Here is a 22,108-nt window from a genome sequence, read left to right as displayed (position 1 = left end):
ATGATATTAGATGATTTGTTGATTGCATTTGAATGATTACCTTCAATAACACATTTGAAATGGTTTGTAAAAGTTCTTTTTATGCATGTTTGGCCTGAGTTTTTGTTGCATGTACACTGTTCTGACCAGCGTGTGGCGTTTCGAACGCCAACTAATTCGAACCTTTGAAAAGCGTAGTTTTTCCCATCACTACACACTAAAAAATCTTGGCCAATTTTTTCTACCCAAATCCCAGGTTAAGCCTTTTAGGTCCAATTTTTGGGTTGTTTTTATAGAGTTTGGGTAGATTTTGTGTAACCCAGATCCTGGGTCAGTCATAACAACCCAGTGTTTGGATCCCAAAAATGTCTTTTTATATTCTTGACCTGAAATAATGTAAATCTCGATGAATGAATGAGGAATCAAGAATAAACAGCAACCTCTTTGTTCTTCAGCAACGATGTTTAATTTTCTTAAATTGTTTTTGATGATCAAACAAACTTTGATTAACTAGGGCTGCAAGAACTAATTGATGAAATTGATCATGAAAATAATCCACAACCAAGCTAATTATATTTACAGCAGTGAAAAACATTCCTATGGACAAAACGCATCTGAAAAATAACATGGTTGGTGAGTACAGGAACCATGTTATTTCTTTTAATTTTATGATAAATTTGTGTTTGCATCACTCAAATTGCTTTTACGTCACTTAGACAGAGTGACCAATCCTGAGTGGCGATGTCACTACACACATTCTACCATCCCGGTTCGGCACGGTTAGCCAAGTGTGCTGAGAGTTCAGGGCTGAGAATGGTTTGTAATTGTGCCGTACCAGGCTCAAGTGGAAACACAACTGGAACCTTTTCCGAAGGTGAAAAAGTGGCTTTTTTTCCTCAGCACATAAAGATGAACTACTTGCCGTGATTTCTGACTATGGTGATGTGGAGACTGTCTCCACTGCATGGATCTTCATGTGTCGCTTCAGGCGACTTTTAATAGAGAAACTCTTCCCACACTGATCACACGTGTGTGGCTTCTCTTCAGTGTGGATCCTCTCATGTGTTTTCATATCTGCTGACTGACTGAATCTCTTGTCACAGTGTGAACACTTGTGAGGTTTTTCTCCAGTGTGGATCCTCTCATGTGTTTTCAGAGATGATGACTGACTGAATCTCTTGTCACAGTGTGAACACTTGTAAGGTTTCTCTCCAGTGTGGATCCTCTCATGTGTTTTCAGATGTGATGAACGACTGAATCTCTTGTCACATTGTGAACACTTGTATGGGGTTTCTCCAGTGTGGATCCTCTCATGTGATTTCAGATTTGCTGACTGACCGAATCTCTTGTCACATTGTGAACACTTGTAAGGTTTTTCTCCAGTGTGAATTCTCTGGTGCTGTTTTAAACAGTTCACTGTAGTAAAAGTCTTCTCACACTCAAAGCACACGTACACTCTCACATCAGTATGAATTTTCTGATGTTTTAGTAAATATTCCAGCAGTGAAAAACTCTTTCCACATACAGAACATGAATGTGGCTTCTCCTTCGTATGAACGGTCAGGTGTGACTTTAGTAATGATGCACTACAAAATGTTTTTCCACATTGATCACATGTGAACGGCTTCTCTCTTGTGTGGATCATTATGTGACTCTTAAGGTTTGCTAATTGACTGAAACTATTCCCACATTGATGGCACGTGAACGGCTTCTCTCCAGTGTGGATCCTCATGTGAACATTAAGGTATGATGATTGACTGAAACTTGTCCCACACTGATCACATGTGAACGGCTTCTCTCCTGTATGAACTCTCATGTGACGCTCAAGACTTTGTTTGGCTGTGTAACTCTTTCCACACTGAGCGCAGGTGAAATATTTATTGCCTCTTCTTTTCTTTAAAAATCTCTGTTTAGTCTTTGAGTGACTCAAGGGTTTTTCTCCAGGTTTGACATGTTTCTCCTTCACTTCACTCAGTTCTTCACTCTCCTCCTTCACTTCACTCAGTTCTTCACTCTCCTCCTTCACTTCACTCAGTTCTTCACTCTCCTCCTCCACTTCACTCAGTTCTTCACTCTCCTCCTTCACTTCACTCAGTTCTTCACTCTCCTTCTTCACTTCACTCAGTTCTTCACTCTCCTCCTCCACTTCACTCAGTTCTTCACTCTCCTCCTTCACTTCACTCAGTTCTTCTCTCTCCTCCTTCACTTCACTCAGTTCTTCACTCTCCTCCTTCACTTCACTCAGTTCTTCACTCTCCTCCTTCTCTTCCATCAGGTCTGAAATGAAAGAAAAACTTTAATTTTCAAATTTTAAATTTTCATCAAAATAATTCAAAGAGAGCGAGATGGAGGGAACAGTTTTTATGCCTTTTTATAAATTAATAATATGTCCCTGAAACTTTTCATGAATGAGGTACACTGATCTTATTATTTCTAAAACATTATAGACAGTCATTGTGTGCACATAACTTTCGGTAATGTTTAGTACATATAACTGTTAGGCATTACAGTGTGTTGATCATCTCATGTATTTCCGGATGTGACAACTGGCTGAATCTCTTGTCACAGTGTGAACACTTGTAAGCCAGACACAAATCCCATGATTCTGTAGTGAGAATTAAATATGTTTTATCAATGACACAACTATCTAACATGATTTTAATATTAAAATACACAATACTGTCACATTTTGACACCAACTTTTAGATTTGTATTTCATTTATGTTATTAAAAACATGGGTTAGATATTAATTATTGGGCTAATTATTGAGTACTGGTCAGACTAAACTACTTCTTCCATTGACTTCATACGCATGTGAACAAGCTCAAATGAAGTTTGCTTTGAGAAAGAACATAAATTATTTGCAGTAAAGTGAAGTATATTTTAAATTTGTACTTTTGGAATTATTATTTGTTATATACAAAATTCTGGCAAATTGTGAATGATATATAAAATAAATGTAAAATAAAACAGTTAAAATATTTAGATTTAGTTTGACCTGATGTTGACAATCAATATGAAACCTCCATTTACTGACCATTTGTAAAAAAAAAAAAAAAAAAAAGGGATCCACCGATTGGGAAATTCTGGGCCGATACCGATTACGATGTTAAACATAACAACTTGGCCGATGACCGATGCCGATGTTTTTTTTTGTTTTGTTATTTATTCCTTCTTTTGTGCCACGGAAACATAAAAGTCTTTCGTCTCTTGATCACACTATCCTAGAATGAGCACAAATTCAATCAGACCAATTTATGAAACAAAAAAACCCTTTAATATCACTTTCTGGTTGACATTAGTTATAACCTTATTTATGACAAGTTGTTTTTCAGTGGTTATGAGGAGCAATATGAGAGAGAAATTTGGTAATCATTGTCTGACCCAACAAAAAAACATTATAATATTCATTTTATTTTTCGTGAAAAAAATCGTGTCCGTTAGTCATCCGGATGCGTTCAAAAAATTGAACTCTTGCGAAAGGCTACGGACGGTTCCTATCCGACAATTCCAGCGGAAGTTAGCGTTGCTATGGTACTGATAAACAAACCTGAATTCTTAACTTTTAATAAAATAAATAATGATTTATAATGATAAGTTGTAATGTCATTTTTTTATTTTCATGATTTTCTAACGTTAGTAGGGCAGTTAATACAATTAAAAGCCATATACCACGATATCACATTTAGCCGACCTGACATGTCAACGTCCTGGGGAACTTTCCTCCACGCAGCAGCCTGTCTCTAACCCCCTCAACAGAGAGATCATACAGAATTGCACATTCTGACACTGACAAAATCAACTGTTAATCTCTCCGCCATTTTTGTTCTACTCGCTTCCGACGCTTTTCAACGGTGTAGTACGACGTCCGCTGGGGGCGTATTGCGTATTACGGAGCTGATTTCAACTGCCAGTGTGAAGGCGGCGTTAGTGAGATCAAATAATAAATTTAATAAATTTTAGATTTGCAGGATCTAGGAAAAATCTAAAGCTAGGTCTTCTAAACATTAGATCACTCACACCTAAGGCAGTTATTGTAAATGAAAGAGTCACAGATAATAGCTTCGATGTACTTTGCCTTACTGAAACCTGGCTTAAACCAAATGATTATTTCAGTCTAAATGAGTCTACTCCAGCAGGATACTCCTATAAGCATGATTGGTCGTGGCGGCGGTGTTGCAACAATCTATAGAGATATTCTCAATGTTACTCAGAAAACGGGTTATAAGTTTATTGAAGTACTTGTACTAAATGTTACGCTCTTAGATGTTAGAAAAACTTCCCTATTATCTCTAGCCTTGGCTACCGTGTATAGACCGCCTGGGCCTTACGCTGATTTCCTAAAAGAGTTTGCAGATTTTCTCTCAGACCTATTAGTCAATGTCGATAAAGCATTAATTGTTGGAGATTTTAACATACACATAGATAATCCAAATGAGGTGTTAGGGGCTGCATTTACAGATTTATTAAACTCCATTGGGGTCAAGCAAAACGTTACCGGACCAACTCATCGTTTTAATCATACACTTGATTTAATTATATCACATGGAACCGATCCAACCGATATAGATATCATTCCACAAAGTGATGATGTCACTGACCATTACATGGTAACTTGCATATTACGTACTCCTGTAATATAACATGCTGCGCCACGTTATCGATCAGGCAGAACAATCCTTCCATCCACCATAGAAAATTTTTCAAATTGCTTATCTAATCGGTCTCAGCTGCTGCCTGAACCCAAACAAAGAGATGAATTAGAGGAATTAACTAGCACAATGAGCACCATTGGATATTGTTGCACCCATTAGATTAAAAAAGGTCATAGAGAAAAGTAAAGCAAATCAAATCAAATCAAGTATATTTGTATAGCGCTTTTCACAATACAGATTGTATCAAAGCAGCTTCACAGTATTAAATTACAGTAAAAAAAACCTTGGGAGAACCCAGGTTCAGTCGGGACCAGTTCTCCTCTGGCATTTATGAACTAGTGGCCGGATTGTAGTTTGAACTGTAAGATTAAAAATATTATATGAATGCCTGGCCGAAAAGATGCGTCTTTAATCTAGTTTTAAACTGGGAGAGCGAGTCCGAGCAACGAACAGTATCAGGAAGACTATTCCAGAGTTTCGGAGCCAAATGTGAAAATGCTCTCCCTCCTTTGGTTGACCTGGATATCCTAGGTATGACCAAAAGCCTCGAATTTATTGATCTTAAAGAGCGCGATGGATTATAGGGCGATAGAAGATCCGTTAAATAGACTGGAGCTAAGCCGTTTAGGGCTTTATAAGTCAGTAGCAATACCTTGTAATTAATACGGAACTTTATAGGTAACCAATGCAGTGATGATAAAATCGGTGTTATATGATCATATTTTCTTGATCTAGTAAGAACTCTAGCGGCTGCATTTTGGACTAACTGTAGCTTGTTTATTGAGGATGCAGGACAACCAGCTAATAAAGCATTACAGTAATCTAGTCTCGAGGTCATGAATGCATGAACTAACTTTTCTGCATCAGAAACTGATAGCATATTACGTAGCTTAGCAATGTTTCTAAGGTGGAAAAAGGCTGTTTTTGTAACATACGAAATATGATTTTCAAAAGACAGGTTACAATCGAGTATAACACCCATGTCTTTTACTGTAGAGGATAAAGTAACAGGACATCCTACGATGTCAAAGTTGTAATGTGAGAGGTTCTGTGGGCGTTTTTTGAACCGATAAGTATTACCTCTGTCTTGTCTGGATTTAATAAAAGAAAATTACGCGTCATCCAATCTTTTATATCTTTAACACACTCTGTCAATTTGGATAATTTAGCGTTTTCATCCGGCCGTGATGAAATATATATTTGAGTGTCATCAGCATAACAATGGAAACTAATTCCATGTTTCCTTATAATATTTCCAAGTGGCATCATATATATTGAGAATAATAGAGGGCCCAACACAGATCCCTGCGGCACTCCATAGTTTACTGAAGTTATGATCGATTTTTCTCCATTCAAATAGACAAAATGGTAGCGGTCAAGTATGATCTAAACCAGCTTAATGCTTGTCCTTGAACACCAGTATAATTTTGTAGTCGATCTAAGAGTATTGTGTGATCTATAGTATCGAACGCAGCACTTAGATCAAGTAAAAGAAGCTAAAAGTAAATCATTTGTGATTTTAACGAGCGCAGTTTCAGTGCTATGATGCGGCCTGAATCCTGACTGAAACTTTTCATAGATATCATTTTCCTGCAAGAAAGAGCCCAGTTGAGCGGACACAACTTTTTCTAGTATTTTAGACATAAATGGAAGATTTGAAATGGGTCTATAATTTGCTAGATTATTATGATCTAATTGTGGTTTCTTAATGAGAGGTTTTATAACTGCCAGTTTAAATGTTCTTGGAACATGACCTAAAGATAAAGATGAGTTAATAATATTGAAGAGAGGCTCTTCCACTACAGGTAACACTTCTTTCAGTAGTTTAGTTGGTATAGGATCTAATAAACATGTTGTTGTTTTAGAGGAAGTGATAAGTTTATTTAACTCTATTTGTTCTATAGTTGTAAAGCACTGTAATTGTTCTTGCGGGGGGATAATTGAGGCTGAATTATAAGGCGCGATTGAGGATTGAACGTTTACAATTGTGGTTCTGATGTTTTCTATTTTCTCAGTGAAGAAGTTCATGAAATCATTACTACTAAACTGTAACGGGATATTTTGTTCGGGTGACGTCTGTTTTTTTGTTAGTCTAGCCACAGTGTTAAATAAAAACCTTGGATTGTTTTGGTTATTTTCTATTAGTTTGCGGAGGTGCTCAGCCCTGGCCGCTTTTAGGGCCTTTTTATAACGTGACATACTGTCTTTCCACGCGATTCTAAAGACCTCTAAATTAGTTTATGAACTTCTAAATTAGTCCATTTAGGCTCTAAATTACGGGTTTCTCTCTTTAGAACATGCATAGTATTATTGTACCATGGTGCTTTAATTTTCTCTCTGACCTTTTTTAATTTAATGGGTGCAACAACATCCAATGTTCTAGAGAGAGTGGTGCTCATAGTGCTAGTTAGTTATTCTAGTTCATCTGTTTGTTTGGGTTCAGGCAGCAGCTGAGACAGATTAGATAAGCAATTTGAGAAATTATCTATGATGGATGGAATGATTGATCTGCCTGATTGATAACGTGGCACAGCATGACATATTACAGCAGTACGTAATATGCAAGTTACCAAGTAATGGTCAGTGACATCATCAATTTGTGGAATAATATCTATATCGGTTGGATCGGTTCCATATGATATAATTAAATCGAGTGTATGATTAAGACGATGAGTTGGTCCGGTGACGTTTTGCTTGACCCCAAAGGAATTTAATAAATCTATAAACGCAGCCCCTAATGCATCATTTGAATTATTTACGTGTATGTTAAAATCTCCAACAATTAATGCTTTATCGACATTGACCAATAGATCTGAGAGAAAATCTGCAAACTATTTTAGGAAATCAGCGTAAGGCCCAGGCGGTCTATATACGGTAGCCAAGGCTAGAGATAATATGGATTTTTTTTCGAACATCTAAGAGCGTAACATTTAGTACAAGTACTTCAAACGAAATAAACTTATAACCCGTTTTCTGAGTAACATTGAGAATATCTCTATAGATTGTTGCAACACCGCCGCCACGACCAATCAGACGGGGCTCATGCTTATATCCAGATGGAGTAGACTCCACCATGGTACAACAATACTATGCATGTTCTAAAGAGAGAAACCCGTGATTTAGAGCGTAAATGGAAACAAACTAAGTTAGATGTCTTTAGAATCGCATGGAAAGACAGTATGTCACGTTATAAAAAGGCCCTAAAAGCGGCCAGGGCTGAGCACCTCCGCAAACTAATAGAAAACAACCAAAACAATCCTAGGTTTTTATTTAGCACCGTGGCTAGACTAACAAATAAACAGATGTCACCTGAACAAAATATTCTGTTACAGTTTAGTAGTAATTTCATGAAGTTCTTCACTGAGAAAATAGACAACATCAGAACCACAATTGTAAACGTTCAATTAGGGGTGGGCGATATCTCGATATTTAAAATATATCGAGATATTTTTTAAACACGATATGGATTTTGACATATCGTATATATCGATATATTGTTTATATTTATAAAAATGTTGTTATTTCAAATGTAGGCGCGTTGCTCGTGGCAAGCGCGCTCATAATGTAAGAGACGCCGGCGCGACCACAACATTGCCCAACATCAAATGGCAAACGTAATGCAAGCGGAACGAAACTGCTCGTTATTGTGTGGTTGAAGGACCGTTTATCAGTTTGGACCAAAGCAGCGCGAGCCAATCGTGATCATGCGACACTGTTACTACATGCTGCAAATAAGAGATCCAGTAAAGAAAGCATTTGAATTCGCCACAGAAGTAATAACATCGCTGCGAGATCTAGTGAGAAACATTCACATTTCTCCGTTATTAACAGATCAAACAGCGCTGACGTGGAAACCAGGAAGAAACATTGTGAATGAATGAACTATAGTGTCCACAGATCAGCAACATTCACCATGGATTTACTGTAGTAACACTTTTTGGCAGGAATAGTAGGCTATAATGCCTTCAAGTAACATTACGTCGGTTTTATTTTGACATTATGAATACAATTGCCTCAAATGTTAATCTGAACTAAAATAAACCTTTATTTATAACTACTACAATATTACATTAAATTTTTTCCAAGGAGCTGTTTTGTTTTATATGCTCCTAGAGTCAATTATAGCTCCAGAATTGCTCAAAGTCAAAAAATATCATACTTGATGATGTTAGTTTTAATTATAAAAAAAAAAGAATAAAAAAAATATATATTATTTAAAAATGTTGCAGAAGCACTTGTTCCTATGTGAACTGCCTACCTCTTTGCACTTCAATAAAAAAGACTTTGTGGTATTTGGCATATTTGTTTTTGCAGTAGTTTTTGGGGGGGTTCTTTTTCCTGTAAAGATATCGAGATATATATCGTATATCGAGATATAGCAAAATATATCGAGATATATTTTTTGCTCCATATCGCCCAGCCCTACGTTCAATCCTCAGTCACGCCTTATAATTCAGCCTCAATTATCACAACGCAAGAACAATTGCAGTGCTTTACAACTATAGAACAAAAAGAGTTAAATAAACTTATAACTTCATCTAAAACAACAACATGTTTATTAGATCCTATACCAACTAAACTACTTAAAGAAGTGTTACCTATAGTGGAAGAGCCTCTCCTCAATATTATTAACTCATCTTTATCTTTAGGTCATGTTCCAAGAACATTTAAACTGGCAGTTATAAAACCTCTCATTAAGAAACCACAATTAGACCCGCATAATCTAGCAAATTATAGACCCATTTCAAATCTTCCTTTTATGTCTAAAATACTAGAAAAAGTGGTGTCCGCTCAACTGGGCTCTTTCTTGCAAGAAAATGACATCTATGAAAAGTTTCAGTCTGGATTCAGACCGCATCATAGCACTGAAACTGCGCTCGTTAAAATTACAAATGATTTACTTTTAGCATCTGACCAAGGCTGTATCTCAATACTAGTTTTACTTGATCTTAGTGCTGCTTTCGATACTATAGATCACCCAATACTCTTAGATCGACTACAAAATTATACTGGTGTTCAAGGACAAGCATTAAGTTGGTTCAGATCATACTTATCTGACCGCTACCATTTTGTCTATTTAAATGGAGAAAAATCGATCATAACTCCAGTAAACTATGGAGTGCCGCAGGGATCTGTGTTAGGCCCTCTGTTATTCTCAATATATATGCTGCCACTTGGAAATATTATAAGGAAACGTGGAATTAGTTTCCATTGTTATGCTGATGACACTCAAATCTATATTTCATCACGGCCAGATGAAAACGCTAAATTATCCAAATTGACAGAGTGTGTTAAAGATATAAAAGATTGGATGATGCGCAATTTTCTTTTATTAAATCCAGACAAGACAGAGGTACTAATCATCGGTTCAAAAAACCGCCCACAAAACCTCTCACACTACAACTTTAACATAGTTGTAACGCAGGAGTTTCCTACATCACCTCCATTACATCCACGCAGGGAACCGTCTCCTGAGTATTAACAACTACAATTCCCATCATGCAGCCTTTCTGGATTAAACACACTCACCTGTTAACCACTGATTGCCCTCACACCTGTATCCCATTTGCTCTTGTATATAACCAGCTCTCTACCCTCATTCAGTGCGAAGTATTGTAATTGCCCTGGCGTTCTTACTGAGCATTATCTACGTGTTTTCTCTTGCTGGTTTAGATCTCGGACTGTTTGTGGATATCCCGATCACTCTCTGGCTACCTTGACCTTGGATTGTCTCCCGGCTTACGATTATACTCTGGCTCCCTCGATCCTGGACTGTTTAACGTGTTTGACGAATCTCTGCCTGGCCTGGACTTCTACGCCTGTGTATTTGAGTACTCTCAGCCTAGCCCCTTCTACTATTGTCTGCTTAAATCAAATAAAAGCTGCAAATGGATCTTACCGACTCTGAGCAATCCTTACAGAATACTTCGCCAGACCCAGGTCCAGCAGCCGTCTCACAGCTGACCACTGAAGTAACTGCGCAGGCTGCCGCGCTAGTACAGCACAAGCGTCAGTTGGAGCACCTTACAACGCTCACCGATGAGCTCGTGCACACCATACGAGGTCTGCAAGTATCAGCGAGCAGCGCCACCACCGATCAGCCCTCAGGGGTTTCCCCGTCAACTGCGAGCGCCACTGTCAATCCTCGTCTCGCTCTTCCAGAGAAGTTTGACGGTGCGTCGGCGAGATGTAAGGGTTTCCTACTCCAATGCCGTCTCTACTTTGATCAACAACCAACACTACATCCCACAGACTCCGGGAAAATAGCGTTTGTGTGTTCGCTCCTCACCGGGAAGGCACTGGAATGGGTGACTGCCATCTGGAGGACGGAGGGATTCCCCTTTACCACGTTTGCGTCATTCACCCGGGAATTCCGCAGCGTTTTTGAACACCCCACAGAACAGGGTAATCCCGGGGAACGCCTCCTCAGTCACACACAGGGGAGAAGAACCACCGCTGATTACGCCCTCACGTTTCGTACCCTTGCTGCACAGACCAATTGGGTTGAGGACACTCTAAAGACTCTGTTCAGGAAGGGCCTTACCAATGAACTACAATCTGAGCTGGCATGTCGCGACGAGGGGAGGTCGTTGAACGAATACATCAACCTGGCCATCGAAATCGACAACCTGATTCGCTCTCGACGCACTCCTCGAGCCTCCTACCGTGCACGTTCCGACGACACGCTCGGACCAGAGCCCATGCAGCTGGGATTCACTAGCCTCACTCCCGAGGAACGTGAGCGACGCATGCAGCAGCACCTTTGTCTCTACTGTGGTCAGTCTGGTCATCGTAGACTCACCTGCCCAGTTCGTCCGCCTTCTCAGGTTCAACCGGTGAGTGCATCGGGTATTTCAAACCATCAGTGGCCCGGTTTCATTCTACCTGTTCGTCTCTCCCTTCGTGGCAGAGAGATTGACACTACAGCATTGCTAGATTCAGGAGCTGCAGGAAATTTTATGTCTCATGAATTCATTGTTCAGCACAAACTCCGAACTAATCCTTGTGACTTTCCCCTCACAGTGGAGGCGCTAGACGGTCGGCCCTTAGGAGAGGGGAGGATTCACCGTCTCACAGAAGAGGTAATTCTACACATCGGAACACTTCACTCCGAGTCTATCAGGTTTTATGTTATCCAGGGCTCCAAACACCACATAGTCCTGGGTCTTACATGGCTGCGCACACACAATCCTCAAATCTCCTGGCGCGAGAATCAGATTGTCCAATGGGATCTTTCATGTCACAGAACATGCCTGACCAAGGTCAACCGCACTCTTAACCACACCCTCCAGGTTTCCACGCTCGGGTTCAGCGATCCTAATCTGCCTGCCGAATACTCCGATCTGGCCGACGCCTTCAGCAAACACAGGGCTGCACAGCTTCCGGAGCACCGTTCAAGTGATTGTGCCATCGAGCTGATACCCGGTGCCACACCGCCTAAGGGCAGAGTCTTTCCCCTGTCACAGCCTGAGTCTGAAGCCATGAGGAAGTACATCGAGGAGGAATTAGCCAAGGGGTTCATTCGACCTTCGACTTCACCAGCCTCTGCCGGATTCTTCTTTGTTAAGAAAAAGGATGGCACTCTGCGTCCATGCATCGACTACCGTGGGTTAAATGAAGTTACAGTCAAGTTCAGGTATCCACTGCCGTTGGTACCAGCCGCCCTCGAACAGCTTCGTCAGGCCAAGTATTATACCAAGTTGGATCTCCGTAATGCCTACAACCTGGTTCGAATACGCAAAGGAGACGAGTGGAAGACGGCCTTCTCCACCACAAGTGGCCACTATGAGTATCTCGTCATGCCGTTCGGGTTGTCCAACAGTCCTTCGGTCTTCCAAGCGTTCATGAACGACGTCTTTCGGGATATGCTGGAGAAGTGGGTGATCGTCTACATCGACGACATTTTGATCTATTCCTCAACCATGGAGGAGCACGTAAAGCACGTCAGATCCGTTCTCCAACGACTTCTCCGCTACCAGCTCTTTGCCAAAGCCGAAAAATGCGAATTCCATCGCACAAGCACGTCTTTCCTGGGATACGTCATCAGTTCAGAGGGTGTGGCAATGGACGAGAAGAAGGTTCAGGCAGTCCTGAATTGGCCAGTTCCTCAAACTGTCAAGCAATTGCAGCGGTTCCTGGGATTTGCAAACTTCTATCGTCGATTTATCAGGAATTACAGTACAGTTGCCTCTCCATTGACAGCCATGACGAAACGCCACAACCATCGCCTGAGCTGGTCACCCGAGTCCTCCAAAGCCTTTGATGATCTCCGAGCTCGCTTCACTTCTGCTCCCATCCTGCGGCACCCTGACCCCACGCGCCAGTTCATCGTCGAAGTGGATGCTTCCAACACTGGAGTAGGAGCAGTTCTGTCCCAGCGCCAGGGCATGCCTGAGAAAATGTATCCTTGTGCCTTTTTCTCCCGTAAGCTCACCTCCGCGGAGCGCAACTATGATGTGGGGAACCGTGAGTTATTGGCCATGAAATTAGCTTTAGAGGAGTGGCGGCACTGGCTAGAGGGAGCGCAGGAGCCATTCATCATCCTCACAGACCATAGAAACCTCGAGTTCCTCCGTTCGGCCAAACGCTTGAATCCTCGTCAGGCTCGGTGGGCTCTATTCTTTACCAGGTTCCAGTTCACCATCACATATCGACCGGGTTCCAAGAACACTAAGGCCGACGCTCTCTCTCGACAGACCGAGGAGACGACCCAAACAACGAGTACCGAGAATATCCTTCCCGAGAGTCTATTAATCGCCCCGGTGCAATGGGACATCACCACAGAAATCGAACTATTTAATCAGCAGGAACCTTCACCTACAAATTGCCCCCCGAATCGCCTGTTCGTGCCTGCTTCCCTACGCACTCGCCTCATAGACCAGGTTCACACGGCGCCCAGTTCCGGTCATCCTGGTATCACCGCCACCGTTCACCTGCTCCGCAACCGGTTCTGGTGGCCGACTTTACTCGCAGACACCACCAACCATATCCAAAGTTGTATCAGTTGCAACACTTCCAAGACACCTCGTCAACTACCCGCTGGCCTCCTGACTCCATTGCCCATTCCCTAACGACCATGGTCCCATATCGCCATAGATTTCATCACCGACCTCCCGGAATCCCAGGGTAACACCACCATACTGACCATCGTCGATCGCTTCTCCAAGGCATGCAGATTGGTGGCACTACCCAAACTGCCCACAGCACTCGCCACGGCCGAGATCCTGTGCAACCAGGTATTCCGATTCTACGGTCTGCCTGATGACATCGTGTCAGACCGAGGGCCGCAATTCACCTCTAGAGTTTGGGGAGCTTTCTTCAAACACCTCAATGTAAACGTCAGCCTGTCCTCCGGATATCATCCTCAATCCAATGGGCAGACAGAACGTCTGAACCAGGATATCATTCGGTTTCTACGCACATACTGCCAGCGACAACAAACCGAGTGGAGTCGATATCTGTTCTGGGCAGAGTATGCGCAGAACTCCCTGGTGAAACCCGCCACTGGTTTAACTCCATTTCGGTGCATTCTGGGCTTCCAGCCACCGCTCTTCCCTTGGTCTGGGGAACCCACTGAACTCCCTTCCGTTACCGAATGGCTCCAAAGGAGTGAAGAGGTCTGGGATCAGGCACATACCCACCTGTTACATGCGGTTCGGCGTCAGGAACGCCACGCCAACCGGCATCGTCGACCAGCCCCTCGGTACCGTCCAGGCCAATGGGTATGGTTGTCCACAAAGGATCTCAAGCTTCGGCTCCCCTGCCGCAAGCTCAGCCCCAGATATGTCGGTCCATTCCAGATCCTGAAACAGGTTACTCCAGTTTCGTTTCGCCTGAAACTTCCTGCTAACTATCGCATCGCTTCCACATTCCATGTTTCCCTGCTGAAACCTGCTGTCCATCCCGAGAGAGAGACAAGAGATGAACCCACAACACAAAACCCTCCTCCAGTCCTGGTAGACGGCGAGGAGGCGTATCGGGTAAAGGAACTGCTTGATTCCAGGCGCAGAGGTAGCGTCCTACAGTACCTAGTCGACTGGGAGGGGTTCGGTCCAGAGGAGCAGTGCTGGATCAGGGCTAAGGACATCTTGGACCCCACACTTACCGAGGAATTCCACCAAGCACATCCCAGCAAACCTGCTCCCCGACCTCGTGGAAGACCCCGTCGCCGATTACCTCCTCGCGCCAGGAGTCGCTCGCAGGGAGGGGGCTCTGTAACGCAGGAGTTTCCTACATCACCTCCATTACATCCACGCAGGGAACCGTCTCCTGAGTATTAACAACTACAATTCCCATCATGCAGCCTTTCTGGATTAAACACACTCACCTGTTAACCACTGATTGCCCTCACACCTGTATCCCATTTGCTCTTGTATATAACCAGCTCTCTACCCTCATTCAGTGCGAAGTATTGTAATTGCCCTGGCGTTCTTACTGAGCATTATCTACGTGTTTTCTCTTGCTGGTTTAGATCTCGGACTGTTTGTGGATATCCCGATCACTCTCTGGCTACCTTGACCTTGGATTGTCTCCCGGCTTACGATTATACTCTGGCTCCCTCGATCCTGGACTGTTTAACGTGTTTGACGAATCTCTGCCTGGCCTGGACTTCTACGCCTGTGTATTTGAGTACTCTCAGCCTAGCCCCTTCTACTATTGTCTGCTTAAATCAAATAAAAGCTGCAAATGGATCTTACCGACTCTGAGCAATCCTTACAATAGTAGGATGTCCTGTTACTTTATCCTCTACAGTAAAAGACCTGGGTGTTATACTAGACTGCAACCTGTCTTTTGAAAATCATATTTCATATGTTACAAGAACAGCCTTTTTCCACCTTAGAAACATTGCTAAGCTATGTAACATGCTATCAGTTTCTGATGCAGAAAAGTTAGTTCATGCATACATGACCTCAAGACTAGATTACTATAATGCTTTATTAGCCGGTTGTCCTGCATCCTCAATAAACAAGCTACAGTTAGTCCAAAATGCCGCCGCTAGAGTTCTTACTAGATCAAGAAAATATGATCATATAACACCAATTTTATCATCACTACATTGGTTACCTATAAAGTTCCGTATTAATTACAAGGTATTGCTACTGACTTATAAAGCCCTAAACGGCTTAGCTCCAGTCCATTTAATGGATCTTCTATCGCCATATAATCCATCGCGCTCTTTAAGATCACTCAATTCAAGGCTTTTTTGTTCATACCTAGGATATCCAGATCCACCAAAGGAGGGAGAGCATTTTCACATTTAGCTCCAAAACTCTGGAATAGTCTTCCTGATACTGTTCGTTGCTCAGACTCGTTCTCCCAGTTTAAAACTAGATTATAGATGCATCTCTTCAGCCAGGCATTCATATGATATTTTTAATCTTACAGTTAAATCCGACCTCTAGTTCATAAACGCCAGAGGAGAACTGGCCCCCGACTGAGCCTGGGTTCTCCCAAGGTTTTTTTTTTCTCCATTAGGTCACCTGATGGAGCTTTTCGGGTCCTTGCCACTGTTGCCTTTGGCTTGCTCAGTTGGGGATATTTGGGGATATTTAATTTAATTAATCAATCAACAATACTATTGATCAGCATTACCAAATGTGGACGTTTTCCACTAGAAACAAGCATTGATGTATTATTTTAATTTAATACAGTGAAGCTGCTTTGATACAATCTGTATTGTGAAAAGCGCTATATAAATAAACTTGACTTGACTTGATAACATATCACCAGCGTTGAGTCGTATTTTCACAGGCGTCGAGTCGTCTCCTCACGGTTGTTGGGGCATCTGACTAGCATCCCGAGATAACAACAGAAGCTGGGAAATAATTAGCATAGCTGCTGTTCATAATATTAATGCATTCGATCTGATTCAACTGTAGTATAAAAGGTAAGTATTATGTGAATGCTTGGCTAAAGAGATGCGTCTTTAATCTAGTTTTAAGCTGGGACAGCGAGTCGCCTCCAACAATTTCAGGAAAGCCATTCCAGAGTTTAGGAGCTAAATGTGGAAACGCCCTCCCTCCTTTAGTGGACTTAGATATCCTAGGAATGACCAGAAGCCTCGAATTTAGTGATCTTAAAGAGCGCAATGGATTGTAGGGCGATAGAAGTTCCGTTAAATACCCAGGAGCTAAACCCTTTAGGGCTTTATAGGTCAGTAGCAATACTTTGTAATTGATACCGAACTTAATAGCTAACCAGTGTAGAGATGATAGAATTGGTGTTATATGATCGTATTTCCTTGACCTAGTAAGAACTATTTTGGACTAACTGTAGTTTGTTTATTGAGGATGCAGGACAACCAGCTAATAAAGCATTACAGTAATCTAGTCTCGAGGTCATGAATGCATGAACTAACTTTTCTGCATCAGAAACAGATAGCATATTACGTAGCTTAGCAATGTTTCTAAGGTGGAAAAAGGCAGTTCTTGTAACATATGAAATATGATTTTCGAAAGACAAGTTGCGGTCTAGAATAACACCCAGGTCTTTTACTGTAGTGGACAAAGTAACAGGACATCCTAATAAGTAATTAGGGATGTCCCGATACCACTTTTTCACTTCTGAAACGATACCGATGCCGCAGCTTTGGCTATTTGCCGATACCGATATCAATCCGATATTTTTATTTTATTCTTGAACTAATACTAATAATAATAGAATATATGGAAGCACTTTACTCAATTAGCCACATAAAAACATCTCACTCAAATGGAGAACAAATACTTCTCCAGTATATAGTCCACAACAACAGTTGATAATGAAAGACTGCCACCCTTTATTCAGACCTTGAGATATGTTTGGTAATTGTACCTGAATGAATTTAAAATTAATTTGCTATATTTCAGATCAATGTATTTGTTTTCTTAAAATTTTAATAAACTTTAACTTAATTCTCATCTGAAATATAAATAATTTATTTCTGTATAAAATAATACTACCATTAAAAAAACATTTGATTTTCTTTTTTAATCAATGTAGAATGTGTAACTTAAAAATAAACAGATTATTGCTCTGTTTTAGGACAAGAAATGAAAACCAATACAATATGATGAATGTCGAGTGATGAGAGAATTTTTGCTTTTAAACAGCATGTGTGTGATTTTGGTTGGGTGACAGTTGTATGTTACAGTTTGACAAAAGCACAATGTTGTTTTACACAAATATAAGTAGGCTAAACACTGCAGTTTTAATGATGTCCTGTATGAACAAAATGACGGAGTATGTTTTTATGTTTCCATTGTTCGATCACGCTCGTGCTTCTCTCTCTCTCTCTCTAACACACACACACACACACACACACACACACACACACACACACACACACACACATTTCCAGCATTGCAATCTTCACATCGCAGCCTGTTCATTATGATGCGGTCAAATTCGCGTCTAGTTCGACTCTTGAACTGTTTGAATCCATTCACGTGTATAAAGCGAGCGTTTGAAGCGAAATAGACGCGCGTTCAGAGCTAAGGCGGGACTACAGATTAGGTGTCCCTAAAGAACCCGCATATGTCTATCTAACCACTCTGCAAACACCACTAACCATTCGGTGAGCTGTACAGTTTTGAAAACGAACGTTAAGGGTTGTTTTAAGGACATGTTTGTGCATGGCCATAGACTCCCATTCTAAAGCGGTCATGGGCAATTCTAAAATAGTAAAAAAAGTCTAGAAAGGAACCATTGTCAAAATGTCTTTGTCCACCACTCTAGTTCATCCAAAACAAACTACAAAATTGTGACAAAATAAACTACAACGTGTTAAATACCGGAATTATCCTTTAAGCCTTTTAGGTCCATTTTTTGGGTTGTTTTTATAGAGTCTGGGTAGATTTTGTGTAACCCAGATCCTGGGTCAGTCATAACAACCCAGTGTTTGGATCCCAAAAATGTCTTTTTATATTCTTGACCTGAAATAATGTAAATCTCGATGAATGAATGAGGAATCAAGAATAAACAGCAACCTCTTTGTTCTTCAGTAACGATGTTTAATTTTCTTAAATTGTTTTTGATGATCAAAACAAACTTTGATTAACTAGGGCTGCAAGAACTAATTGATGAAATTGATCATGAAAATAATCCACAACCAAGCTAATTATATTTACAGCAGTGAAAAACATTCCTATGGACAAAACGCATCTGAAAAATAACATGGTTGATGAGTACAGGAACCATGTTATTTCATTTAATTTTATGATAAATTTGTGTTTGCATCACTCAAATTGCTAGGTCACTACACACATTCTACCATCCGGTTCGGCACAGTTAGCCAAGTGTGCTGAGAGTTCAGGGCCGAGAACGGCTTGTAATTGTGCCGTACCGAACCAGGCTCAAGTGGAAACACAACTGGAACCTTTTCCGAAGGTGAAAAAGTGGCTTTTTTTTCTCAGCACATAAAGATGAACTACTTGCTGTGATTTCTGACTATGGTGATGTGGAGACTGTCTCCACTGCATGGATCTTCATGTGTATCTTCAGGCGACTTTTAATAGAGAAACTCTTTCCACACTGATCACACGTGTGCGGCTTCTCTCCAGTGTGGATCCTCTTATGTATTTTCAGACTTGCTGAACGACTGAATCTCTTGTTACACTGTGAACACTTGTGAGGTTTTTCTCCAGTGTGGATCCTCTCATGTGTTTTCAGATTTGCTGACAGACTGAATCTCTTGTCACAGTGTGAACACTTGTGAGGTTTTTCTCCAGTGTGGATCCTCTCATGTGTTTTCAGATGTGATGAACGACTGAATCTCTTGTCACACTGTGAACACTTGTGAGGTTTTTCTCCAGTGTGGATCCTCTCATGTGATTTCAGACTTGCTGACTGACCGAATCTCTTGTCACAGTGTGAACACTTGTAAGGTTTTTCTCCAGTGTGAATTCTCTGGTGCTGTTTTAAACAGTTCACTGTATTAAAAGTCTTCTCACACTCAAAGCACACATACTCTTTCACACCAGTGTGAATTTTCTGATGTCTTCGTAAATAATGCAGCAGTGAAAAACTCTTTCCACACACAGAACATGAATGTGGCTTCTCCTTCGTATGAACGGTCAGGTGTGACTTCAGGTCTGATGCACTACAAAATGTTTTTCCACATTGATCACATGTGAACGGCTTCTCTCTTGTGTGGATCATTATGTGACTCTTAAGGTTTGCTAATTGACTGAAACTATTCCCACATTGATGGCACGTGAACGGCTTCTCTCCAGTGTGGATCCTCATGTGAACATTAAGGTATGATGATTGACTGAAACGTGTCCCACACTGATCACATGTGAACGGCTTCTCTCCTGTATGAACTCTCATGTGACGTTCAAGACGTTGTTTGGTTGTGAAACTCTTTCCACACTGAGCGCAGGTGAAAGATTTCATGGCTCTTCTTTCCTTTAAAAATGTCTGTTTAATCTTTGAGAGACTCAAAGGTTTTTCTCCAGGTTTGACATGTTCCTCCTTCACTTCACTCAGTTCTTCACTTTCCTCCTTCACTTCACTCAGTTCTTCACTCTCCTCCTTCACTTCGCTCAGTTCATCACTCTCCTCCTTCACTTCGCTCAGTTCTTCACTCTCCTCTTTCACTTCACTCAGTTCTTCACTCTCCTCCTTCACTTCACTCAGTTCTTCACTCTCCTCCTTCACTTCACTCAGTTCTTCACTCTCCTCCTTCACTTCACTCAGTTCTTCTCTCTCCTCCTTCACTTCGCTCAGTTCTTCACTCTCCTCTTTCACTTCACTCAGTTCTTCACTCTCCTCCTTCACTTCCATCAGGTCTGAAATTAAAGAAAAACTTTCATTTTCAAATTTATTTTAATTTTTCATCAAAATAATTCAAAGAGAGCGAGATGGAGGGAATAGTTTTTTATGCCTTTTTATAAATTAATATTATGTCCCTGAAACTTTTTATGAATGAGGTACACTGATCTTTCAATTATTATTTCTAAAACATTATAGACAGTCATTGTGTGCACATAACATTCGGTAATGTTTTATTTAGTACATATAACTGTTAGGCATTACAGTGTGTTGATCATCTCATGTTTCCAGATGTGACGACTGACTGAATCTCTTGTCACAGTGTGAACACTTGTAAGCCAGACACAAATCTCATGATTCTGTAGTGAGAACTATTAAATATGTTTGATCAATGACACAACTATCTAAAATTATTAATATTAAAAATGCATTGTGCAGTAAAATGGAGTATATTGTAAATTTGTACTTTAGGAATTATTATTTGATACAAAATTCTGGCAAATTGTGAATGATATATAAAATAAATGTAAAATAAAATAGTTAAAATATTTAAATTTAGTTTGATGTGATGTTGACAATCAATATGTAACCTCCATTTACTGACCATTTGTAAAAAAAAAAAAAAAAAAATTTGCAGCCATTTCCTAGTTTAACTTGTTTATCTAAATGTGAATGTTTCTAACATGAATGTTTTTCAGCATCATGAATGAATGAAGAATAAACACCAACCTCTTTGTTCTTCAGTGTCTTCAGTGTGTTTCATTCTGCAGGGTTCTGGATCACTCATGTTCTCACTGTCCTCTTTAATAAACTCAGTCTTTACAGATATCAGCTCTTCCTGATGCATTGCTGCTCATCTTCACTTGTAGCTGATGGGAATATTCCAGGATTTGTTGGTAAACTGATGTGGGAGGAGCTTCACTGATGATGTAATTGCTGTGGGAGAAGCTTCACTGATGGTGTAATTGTTGTGGAAGGAGCTTCACTGATGAATAATTACAGTGTGGGAGGAGCTGATCTGCCAAAATCAAAATAATATAAGTTACAGTTTGTTTTTTATGCTCATGGACAATATAATATAAATAGTGTATATTCTTTCCAATATAAATAATGGTAAGCTCAGTCAGTTGACACCAATGAAATGAGCTTTAAATGTCAATTAACAGGAGATCTGAAGACATCAGCATAATAAATGAGGTGAAAACAGGAACTATTGTCATGAAATAAAATAGTTTTTTCAGCAGATCTGTTAATATTGATGAGCCTCAGACTATCAACACTCATTCAACAAGCCATTCAGGATCATCAGCAGATCATCTCACTATATTCTGAGTGCTTGCTGTTAGAAACAGAGTCAGGATATAAAAGCCTATAAAACAGCTCTATTGGAAGACAATACTGTTATTTCTCACAATTTTTTTGTGGAAAATAACTTTGGTCCCCATGAGGAAAACAGTTTATAAATCACACTAAATTATGTTTTTTGAAAATGTAAAAATGCAACAAAAAATTGTGTGATGGGAATGTTTAGTGTAAGGGGAGTTAATATACAGTTTGTACAGTATAAAAACCATTATGTATATGGAAAGCCCTCATAAAACATGAAAACACAAAGTGTGTGTACAAAAATAACATCACAATATCCAGAAATCAAATTTTTATTTATCGACATAGAACTTGTTAAATTCGATAGTTTTAGCCTCACATTTATGATAATAAA

General features: G+C 40.5%; 1 protein-coding gene across 1 annotated transcript in view; it reads right to left on the bottom strand.

Moving 5' to 3' along the window:
• Positions 1 to 437: 437 nt before the first annotated feature.
• The window catches only part of LOC307162562 (uncharacterized protein), a 41,791-nt gene continuing 20,120 nt past the window's right edge, over positions 438 to 22,108 (bottom strand). The window contains exons 2-4 of the mRNA XM_079877971.1: positions 21,118 to 21,406; positions 20,095 to 20,405; positions 438 to 2,242 (exon numbers count right to left, since the gene is read on the bottom strand). Of these exons, the coding sequence (XP_079734097.1) occupies positions 914 to 2,242; positions 20,095 to 20,405; positions 21,118 to 21,235 (1,758 nt within the window). The 5' untranslated portion in view covers positions 21,236 to 21,406 and the 3' untranslated portion in view covers positions 438 to 913. The remainder of the gene's footprint in view (positions 2,243 to 20,094; positions 20,406 to 21,117; positions 21,407 to 22,108) is intronic.

Source organism: Squalius cephalus, assembly GCF_949319135.1.
Source record: "Squalius cephalus genome assembly, chromosome: 1".
Lineage (NCBI taxonomy): Eukaryota > Metazoa > Chordata > Actinopteri > Cypriniformes > Leuciscidae > Squalius > Squalius cephalus.
Note: the sequence above shows the minus strand (reverse complement) of the source record. Positions and strands in the feature narration are given on the sequence as shown.